General features: G+C 44.1%; 1 protein-coding gene across 1 annotated transcript; it reads right to left on the bottom strand.

Annotated features, from left to right (window-relative positions):
* Positions 1-706: 706 nt before the first annotated feature.
* LOC147042317 (single-minded homolog 1-like) lies at positions 707-9,135 on the bottom strand. Its single transcript, XM_085938065.1, has 12 exons — positions 8,926-9,135; positions 7,778-8,230; positions 6,954-7,036; positions 6,776-6,865; positions 6,564-6,672; positions 6,022-6,107; positions 5,594-5,793; positions 5,327-5,433; positions 5,084-5,231; positions 2,995-3,151; positions 2,529-2,916; positions 707-2,190 (listed from the first exon to the last, which is right to left on the bottom strand). The coding sequence occupies exons 2-12, from the start codon at positions 7,950-7,952 to the stop codon at positions 1,463-1,465; spliced, it is 2,271 nt and encodes a 756-aa protein (XP_085794191.1). The 5' UTR covers positions 7,953-8,230; positions 8,926-9,135; the 3' UTR covers positions 707-1,462.
* Between the last annotated feature and the right edge of the window lie 670 nt (positions 9,136-9,805).

Below are 9,805 nucleotides of genomic sequence, written 5' to 3'. Positions count from 1 at the left end.
CATAATTGTTTTTTTTTTTGCATCTGAATGCTTGCTGATACCCTGCAGGTGATGTCTTACCACTAGGGGGCGTCTGGTATTCCGGCTAGTCCTTTAATATAAGAACCATAAAGATAGTAAACTGGTGGAACTAATTTCCTCCTGTTTTAAAATGACATCCCAAACAAGAGCTTATGAGCGGATGTACATAATCGAGTAAATATTTTTATATATCCAGCCGCAGCCACAAAAGAGAAATTGAAAATCCATCATCTGGGCACGGAACCCGAGGACGTCAGCTTTCCTTTCCGTCTGGCTGCTCCTTGCCGACATGTTGTGAGCGGCGCTTGCGGTCTTATGTTTATGCAAATCAAAGCGCTTGATGTCATGGAAACTGTGAGAGTGAAAGGAGCCAGACGTGTCATCTAATCGTCACAAGAAATCAAATAAATAAAGTCTTATCACGAGACATAATTACCTTTTTTTACCGATTGACTGAGAAAAATCAAAAATAGCCGCCATTTTTTTTTCTGCATTGTGGAAATCTTTAAAGCTGACAATATAAAGTATCTAGAAATATTATTTGATACAATTCTTGCGTCAAATCTCGTTAGATCGGACATGGCGCGCTGGTGGTTGCAACGCTATTCCCCAAAAAGTAGTTGAATAAAATCGACACAGACAACTTGTTTGTTTTGAAACTGTATTCAGATTCAAATGAGCTTTTCAAACCAATAAATAATCTCCTCACTTCTTCTCCCATCATTCATTGTGAGCTATTTACAATATAAATTAAATAAGAGAAAACATTCAGCGTATTTTTTCCCCATACGACAAACAGATTGCGTGTGAAGCGGCATTTAAAGCGTGTTATGCTACATGAGGTAAAAACATTTATATCCTGATATGTAAACAAGGTATTTTTTTCAAAGAGAGATTTACATGAACAAAAAGTTGGACAAAACAGAAGCCTTCAGCTTGCTGTCAGTCAAACACCAACTGCATGAAATAAATGGCACTTCATGAAACAGCCCACCGACAAATAAATACAAAGAATCGTTGATATTCTACACCAGGGAAATGTTCGCCCGTTCCCATGTTGGCTCAACCATTATTTCTATGTCTTTACGCGCTGGAGGCCAAGGGGCAACGGAGCGACACATTCTCATACGGCCGATGGAAATCCAAGACAGATTAACCAAGGAAGCCAATTGCGCGTGAGACATTTCGCCCGCAAACACCGGCTTGATGTTTAACCAGACACGGAACCTTTGTCGCCTCTGCAGGAAGAAGGGAATTCATTCGCCGCCGTTTGAATCACACTTGTTTGCCTTGTAGTGGAAAAATAGCGGCGGCCTTTGCCTCTTGGCTCTGCCAGCATCGCTTTGTCATCATTCTTGGAAAATAAAACGCTCCTTCATGTAGATCACCTGTCTGGAGCTCGGAGCGTCCTTGCTTAGCGACCCATCAGAATCAGATATTGTCAGCTCCCGTTGGTTATAATCACCGACGTGGCCTTGTGTCCCTGCATCTGCTCGGCCTGCATCCTCATGTGAGCCGCCACGTCGTACTGGACTCCTCCGCAGGCCAGTCCGGAGTAACTCCTTAGGCTCTCCGGGTCGTACAGGTGTTCCAGGGAATAGCCAGTCAATGCGTAAGCTGCTTGCCTGTCCAGAGGTTGCCTCTCCTGGGATGGGTAGAGCAGAGGGCTCCCTTGAGGTTGTGACTGATGAGGGGACAGATCCGTCTGCATGTAGTCTTTGGTGAGGGGGAGTCCGGACCTGGGGATGACGTCGGAGCTGGGGCTGCTGAGGCGAGAGAGGGAGCCGGGACTGGTTGTGTTTTCGTCGTTGTCCAGAGGACCGGGGACTTTGGCGCGGTGGTGGAGGCGCTCGGAGGGGAGCTCAATGCTCGGGGCTCCCGGGCCTCGGCACACCACGCTGGGCATGCTGATCTGTGAGTGATGCGGGAGTGACGAGTTGAAACACGGACTGTGAGTCTTGGAGACGTCGAGCGTCGGCTTTTGCTGCTGAAGACGGTTCTCTTCCTCTTTGATCATCTGCTGGGTGGCACGAATCAGGGTCTCCATTTTACTGGGTTCTCGGGGACTGGCCTGGAATTGGTCGCCGTGGTAGCGCTCGCCGGAATCACTGGTGGACCCCCCGCCATCCGGCGAACTCATGATGCTGTCTTCATCCCAGTGGCCTCGCCCTATTTTGCTCAAAGAAAAACCTCATTAGAAGGTATACCAGGTTCCTGCTTGCATTTACCTGTGATATATTTCACTGGAAAGATTGCGTTCCGCTTTGATTGTGCATATGGAATCATACAAGGTCTTGGCAGACAACAGTGGTTTGGGGCCATGCATTGTGAAATTACTTGGCTTCCAATTTGAGGCCATTTTTGAACAGATGGTAGCAATCGACACACTGGCAAGAGACGGCATAAACAACTTAGCATGTCCCATAATAACATTTGGAAAACAGCTACCAGGCTCAACGAGCTATTTGCAGAGACAGATGGTTGTGGCCTCAACCCTAAGACCTCACCGTGGAAGGCGGCGTGGTAGGACGTGATTTCGTAGCCCTCGCCGTTATCCGCGGATGCTTTCGGAAGGGCCAGCACAGAGCGGGTGGCGTCCCACCACACCTCTCTTCCTGACTGGGGGGCTCCCAGGAAGTATCGGCCGCTCGGACATCGGACCCGATCGCAGGCGGCCGGGTGAGGACGGGTCTGGGCGTGAGCGAGGTCCTCTTCCAGAAGACCCAAGCCATAGCACAGGGAGCCAGAGTCCGGGTAGAGCCGGTAGGCGCACGATGCCTCGGCCGCCTCGCCCGGATCCAACAATTGAGGCGAGGCGGCCTCCGTCAGCGGGCTCCCTCCCCATTGGCTGTCTTGGTCTGACTCTGAGCGCTCTGGATTGAAAGCTGAGAACTGCTGCAGAGCCAGAAGATGTGATTAGAAGTGCTCTCGAGCCTGGCTCGCTTTTGTTTTGTTTCCATCAAAGTGTCTTACCTGTGGGTAGGGCGACACTCTGGCTTTCGCTTTTGACTGGGTCAGACGTGACTTTGTGCTCTTCCTCTCCTCGTTCAGACTGTCGGTGTAAGGAAAGGCCGGCTTGGTGGGGCACATTTGGTCCAGGGACAACTGCATTCCCTTGTATTCCGTGTCCCTTTTACACATCAACACAAAATAGGCGCTAAGCTGATATTTAGCCAAAGAACCCGCCATGGGTTGTGATGTGAGGCACAATTTTTTTCAAATGCTATTCTTCCAGCATTGCCTCAAAGTAAGGACCGATACTTTGATGCTTGTACTTTTGACAATTTAAACCGGGCGTCCCGGTACTGAACTCAGTGCAGGGAGAGCGACACGGCTCCCGTGTCAAGTGCTCGGCAAACACGAGCCTTTTATAACTTATCACATCAACAGTATGTAATAGCAGCTGGCTGGCATTTTAAACCCCGTGGCCCATCCCTGACCCCGAGTAGCCAGCCTCTTTAATAGGACTCTAAATATGACCCATTCTTTATGTACAACACCTCAGGAGAAAGGCTGTGTTTGGATAGCCACCAGCGAGTGAGTGTTATTTGCTCTTGCAAGGTATAGTTGCGGCGCTGCATCCTATCTGCGCCCCCGCTGACTCGTGGCTGAGCCAATAATGCCGGGCCATTGTGCAAACTCAGCTGTGTTAGCCGAATTCCACCTCGGGGTCAATGTCAGACCACCTCGCGCCTGAAATGCACCACCGGTGTGGCTCCCGACATGTTTTATTAATGGCCATTGTTGGCTGCTTGTTAGTAATTGTTTTTTCTCTCAAATGTAACGCAGTCGTGTTGTTTTCTTCACGATGCGGTGAAGAACTTAATAGTCATGCACGTGGTCGCATTACATGCACTTAAATGTTTCACGTGGATGAGTCGAGCCTAACGAGGCAAATCCAACGTGTACTAGCCGGGAGATAGCTATTGATTCCTAGTCGCCCGTTCGATCGACTTTGCTTTCTTTACACTGCCGATCGATGGCGGCAGTAGAGGTTTTTTGATGGGGTTCAACCCCGATGTTTGTCTTGCCGTCTCGAAGGGTCTGTGTGTGATTTGTGCTCTCATAACAACAACTTCCCCGAGCCCTGCTGCCACAGTGTTTGCTGGATTTGTCAACAGAGGCTATATAGTGACGTACCTCATTCAGGCGACATTTAACAATTCCAATTTAGCGCCTATTTCAAAATGCTATATATTATATATAATACTTCTTGAATGAACATAACTTCACGGTTGGTTTTCAGTCAATTTTTAATATAATGCGGTCATCCCCGTGACAAGTTTTTAATGACACTGCACACGTGTTGTTGGATCTAACTGCAGTGTGTGATACGGTGGACCACAGTATTCCGTTGGCTAATTAGCCACATGGGCATTAGTTAGCGCGTTCTAGAGTGGTTTAGATCCTAATTAGCTGCTCCGAGTGGCACTCTGTCCCACTGTCGTATGGTGTTCCACAGGGTTCAATTTTGAGCCCCATGCATTTTGTAGTGATGCTTATCCAAACGGTGCCATGTGGGGGGGGAAAAAGCTGTATTGAGTCTGGCTAACCAGGTACAGCAGGCAGGTGCACATGTGACAGATTTAGATAAACAACTACATGCCAGTAAGTAAGTGACAACACAGATGTAAACAAACAAATTTCGGTACATGTAGTGTTAGTTCCCTTTGCACCTCTTGAGTTTTCATTTGTGTTGTTTGGTGTGGATACATTACGGACTGTATTCAGTCTGCCGTCTTACACGGCAGTCAGCGTCAAATCAGATTTGTATAGAGGCCTGATATTGATGTAGCGTCCCTGCGCTCTACCGCGGTTCACGCCGCACCAGCTTCATCACACGTCGCCGATGCACTTTTCAGCCCTATATTGAACGCTGCAAGAATAATATGACACATCCAGGAGGACGCGAGTTTGTCTTAGCTCACACCGTGACAATTTCATATAACCCCGCCAAAGTCACGTGACACTCCACCAGGTCCCGTCTCTTAAAGGTATAATCACATTTCAGGGGACCCCAAAAAACGTCAGTTTGAAGGGTTCACAAATCCAGTAAACTCACGTGAGGACGTAGTTGACACTGACAATGCAGTGGGGTCTCGATGACCTGCTATTGTGGACGATGGTGGCGTAGCTCTGCACCCACACCCATCCGCCGTGCTTGGCTAGGAAACGGTAATATTTAGTAGTGACTTGGCCCTTTACCAGCACTGGGGGAGATTAAAGAATCACACAGATGACAGAGATTAGCGTGTTTGTGTGTGTTTGTGCTGGCGTAATGGTCCGCATGTGTCGGCGTACTCACAAAGGTGATGCGCGCAGCGTAGGTGGAAGATGTCACAGCTGTGTACGTGATGGTACAGAGTTTTCTCAATCAGATCCTGCGGCTCATAACCCGTCAGTTCGGCAACCCTGCGGAGAAATGTTTGGATTAAAAAAAAACAAAAAAAAACCTCGCCATATTTACATGTTTTAACTGCGATTGGAGAAGATGGGAAATGTGGTTGTAATTATTAGGTGGCATTTGGAAAGTAACCTAATGATGGTCATTTGGAAACATCTGCTCGTTCACCTGGAGTCCAGAAAGATGAGCTTCATGTCCAAACTGGCTCTGAACATAAACATGTTGCTGTGTAGTTTGATCTCGGTCACGGCGCTGGGGGGCAACGAGTGCCCCACCGCAACCAGGCCCACGTTCTGGTAGCAGCCCTCAAAGGGGGCCATGTCCAAGCTGTACTGACGGATCTTCAGGTAGCCACTGCAGTGGATCACCTGGAACGCATGAACACGCAATTTATGACAAAAATGGTAGTCAGCACTGCAAAGCAAGCAGAGTTGTTTTTATAGTTTAAGTTGAGGGAACGTACCAGGCACAATTAGTTCTGTAAATATTTTGTTGATTTGACAAACATTTTTTTTATTTGTTGCCTTAAAATTTAATGTGATCACAATTTGTATTTAGCTTTTTACAGTATGGAACAATTTCATAAATGTATTTACCTTATATCCGCCACTGGTAAGGCCTGCATTTCTTTTAGCCAACACACATTTCATTCTCAGAAAGAAAGAGCGCTCCACTTCATATTCTGAAAAGAAAAGAAATATTTATTAGTAGCAAATAAAGAAAATAGTATAAAATAAACACAATTATCCGCACATGTAAAAAGGGGGGGGATTAAAATACTTAAAAATAAAATGCTACTTTCTAGCTATTGTGAAATGCAAAAGTTATACATGAAACACGAAATGCAAATTATTCAAGCCTATATTGAATATAACACAAATTACTAAGGTAAGCAATCGAGAGGCTAAAGAAAATCAACTAAATACTTCCATGTGTGTACTTTGGCGACATTTGCGCACACAGTGCGTCAATCATGCGTCACTTTAACACTGACGCGTCTGTTCCAATGATTGCGTCGCTCGACACGCTCATGACATAGCAAATAGACAAGAATAATGAGTTTGAAACCCAGACCGAATAGAAAAAGCTTTGGCCCCGGATGCAATGATTAGTGATTTCTCTTTTTTTTTGTTTTAACCTTGTACAAAATGGGAGTGGTAGGGCTGATGGGGCGTCAGTACAGCTGTCATCTCGTCGTGGTCAGCGGGGTGCACATATTCATAAATACTGTTTCCGGTCAACTCTACCTGTGGAGAACAACTCCGATCATGAACACGTACTTCATAAATTCGTATCAATAAATTCCAAAAATAAAAGAAATAAATGAATTTAAATCAAGAAATAAATGACCTGCGATAGTCCTAAATGCACGGACGCCGTCTCTGAAATGTACATTATTTTCCCATCTGGAGCGACAACGAATATGAAGCCATCCAATGTCTACAAATAAACAAAAAGCAGCATGCAGTTGTTAGAAACCGCTTTGCATAATAATCGTGACGCACATAATTGATAATAATGATAAGACCTGCAGTAGATGAGAGCCCAGCTCACGTCCAAGATTATCCAACGGTCTCGTTCGATTTGTTTGACCCCACGCGTCACCTAAACCTGCAAAAATAATAATAATAATGATCCAAATTCATAACGGAAATATATGACGTCATCATACAACTCGAACAATCGCACAAATGCGCAACAACAATGACAAATGTGAGGCTTTAAAAAATAAAAATACTGCATCTCTTTTCGCGTGTAACCGATAAAAAAAAAAGCGAAAGAAAGCGGCGAGAGCGTTTTGCATGTTTCTTGCATGCAGGGCCGCGATCGTGTGTGTTTCCTGGCGCTCATATGGCTTAAGGTGATTACAAGCCCTGCAGGGCCCTCGTCGTAATAGCTGCGCCTTGCTCGCAGTCACGCAACCTGCCGAGAGCTGCTTATATTGCCGAAGGAAGGAAGGAAGAAAAAAAAAAAGATGACGATAGAGGTCTTTTCTTTGCTTCTTCTGCAAAGCTGCCAGCTCGATCAATGTCACATACACTTTAGGCAAGTCCTCCACTTGCAGTGATTGAGCTCATTCGGCAAATTTGCATGATATATATATATATATATTTTAAATATTGAATGTTGCTTTTTAGAAATCTGGATATGAATTCCGTTTTGTTAAATTGTTCTTGATGAATTATAGAGATATCAAATCGAGCTTGTGAATTTTTGTAGGCAATTGTGTGTTTTTTTTTGGTTGGTATTTTTGCGCAGGATTTGAACGCATACCCTATTAAAAAAAACATAGAGCCCCACTATATAGCTGATAAAAAAATATTTTAGGCAGAACACGTTGTGTTGGCTCACCTTGCGGAAAGACTATCCTCATTTTCAAGTAACTGGTGGTCAGTCGAATGATGGACGCTTTGTCCAACTGCGACGTAATTGCCGACGGTAGCGGCAACATTTTAGCCAGCTCATAAAATTCACTGTTCTCCTTTTCCCGTCTAGTCCTTGCCGCCGTTTTGGATTTTTCCTTCATGTCGGTGCCGGTTGGTTTCTGTTGTTGTTGCTGCTGCTGATAATTGTGATGGTGATGATGCTGGTGGTCCTCGCTTGCATATGCGGCCCTGATGTGCTCCTCTCACATCAGCAGCGCGCTTTGCATCCTCGACATGGTGAATAAATATATCAAATTTTTTTTTTTAGTTTTGAAGGAAAGATTCACTTGAAATATTAGATATCCAGCGCGTGTGTGTTTAGATATCCTCGGTATTCCTTAGATCGACTGCGTCCGACGTGGAGACTTAAATCCATCACCTGCAGAACAAAATTCATTGGAAATATAAATCAATCAAAGCTTTTATAACCACCAATAAAAATCTCTGCTATTCAGAAACGATTCAACATAAAGAAGTATTAACCAGCAATTTGTGCACATTTTTATAAATTTCCATTCATATTTAAAAAAGTTTGCCTGTGCCTTTCTTGCTGTAATTTATTTCATAAAAAATATTGCTTCACAGGAAATATTGTACAAAATGAATGGAGGCCTACACCTAAAATTATTATTATAATTATAATACAAATGTACACACTATTTATTATTCGTTTAGTGTAGCAGAAAATAGACGGCAAGGTACAAACTTACACTTCTATATTTTCCTTGAGCAATAAGCAACAGAAAAGCATTTATTTTTCCTTTTTTAAAAAAAAAGTTGGATAAGACAGATGGATGCCCTAAGTTATTTTATTAGCTGTAACTAATATTATGAATGTAAGAAAACATGATAATTTAATTGCGTGTCATAAATAATCCAATACATTGCATAAATTCTAAAAAAAAAAAAAAACATCGGCCATGCACATGCGTTTTGAAAAGTCCCTTGCACGTCTTTTTTTGAATGATAATAATTTGATCAAATAATGTTATTTAAAATAATACTGCTCTTATTGAATTCGTCGTGGAGGCAGAAACTTAATTGCTTGACATCAGTCATGCGAATCGATCTTACCTCGCCTGCTGGGAATTTCACCTGTCCTGAACCGGCTCGGCCAAGTCGTCCCAGTTTGGTTCCCCTTTCTCAGCTCCTCCCGGAGTTCCACCTGGAAAGGCGAACACGCGGCCGTGCGCTGCATACACCTTCCCAAATTACAGGCGCGCGCAACGAGTGGCATTGGTGCCCCTGACAAGCCTGCTCGCCTCCGTTTCCTCACTGCACCTCTCAGGGGCAGCTCGGGACACGCCTCCCCTGCTTTCCCATTGGCCACGATCCCCCTAAACCTCCTTCGCGATTGGGTAAATCCCATTGTGGGCGTGGTTCTAAATCTGCCATGCGCGTGCACGCCACTTGTGGCCGTGTCACAACACACAAGTGAGCTTGAGCTGACAATTTTGTTGCGTTTTTGTCATTAGCTGACATCAAATAAAAAGGTATGCGTGTGTTAAGTCTGCTTGGGGGATTATTAAACAATTGAATATTTAATTATTAAAGGAAACATAAAAGTAAGATTCTTTCAATCAAGTGCTGCAGGATTTTTTTTGCCCAATTCAATGGCATTATTCCTATTCATTAATATGCAAATTAGTCTTGATGCAATAAGAAATATAGCCAGCATTTTGTCAGCCTTGTATTTTAGTGACATAGTAATGTTCTCAAAAAATAGGGAATTAAAGGAATTAAAGATTATGGCAATGCATATAAATGCAAAGTTGAGTAGAAATCAGCAATGACATTATTATTATTATTATTTTTATTATAATTATAAGTGCCCTTACATGCTACACAGTAAGTCTCTCAAAATGCTACAGCTCTGCTATAATGACAATGTGTAATAAATAGTTCAATGATAGTATCGCAAAAAAATATTTGATTTTATTCACTACAATTTGAT

The sequence above is a fragment of the Syngnathus leptorhynchus genome, chromosome 18 (genome assembly GCF_054491065.1).
Source record: "Syngnathus leptorhynchus isolate UIUO chromosome 18, UIUO_Slep, whole genome shotgun sequence".
In the NCBI taxonomy this organism is placed as follows: domain Eukaryota; kingdom Metazoa; phylum Chordata; class Actinopteri; order Syngnathiformes; family Syngnathidae; genus Syngnathus; species Syngnathus leptorhynchus.
This window is presented reverse-complemented; position numbering and strand designations above follow the sequence as displayed.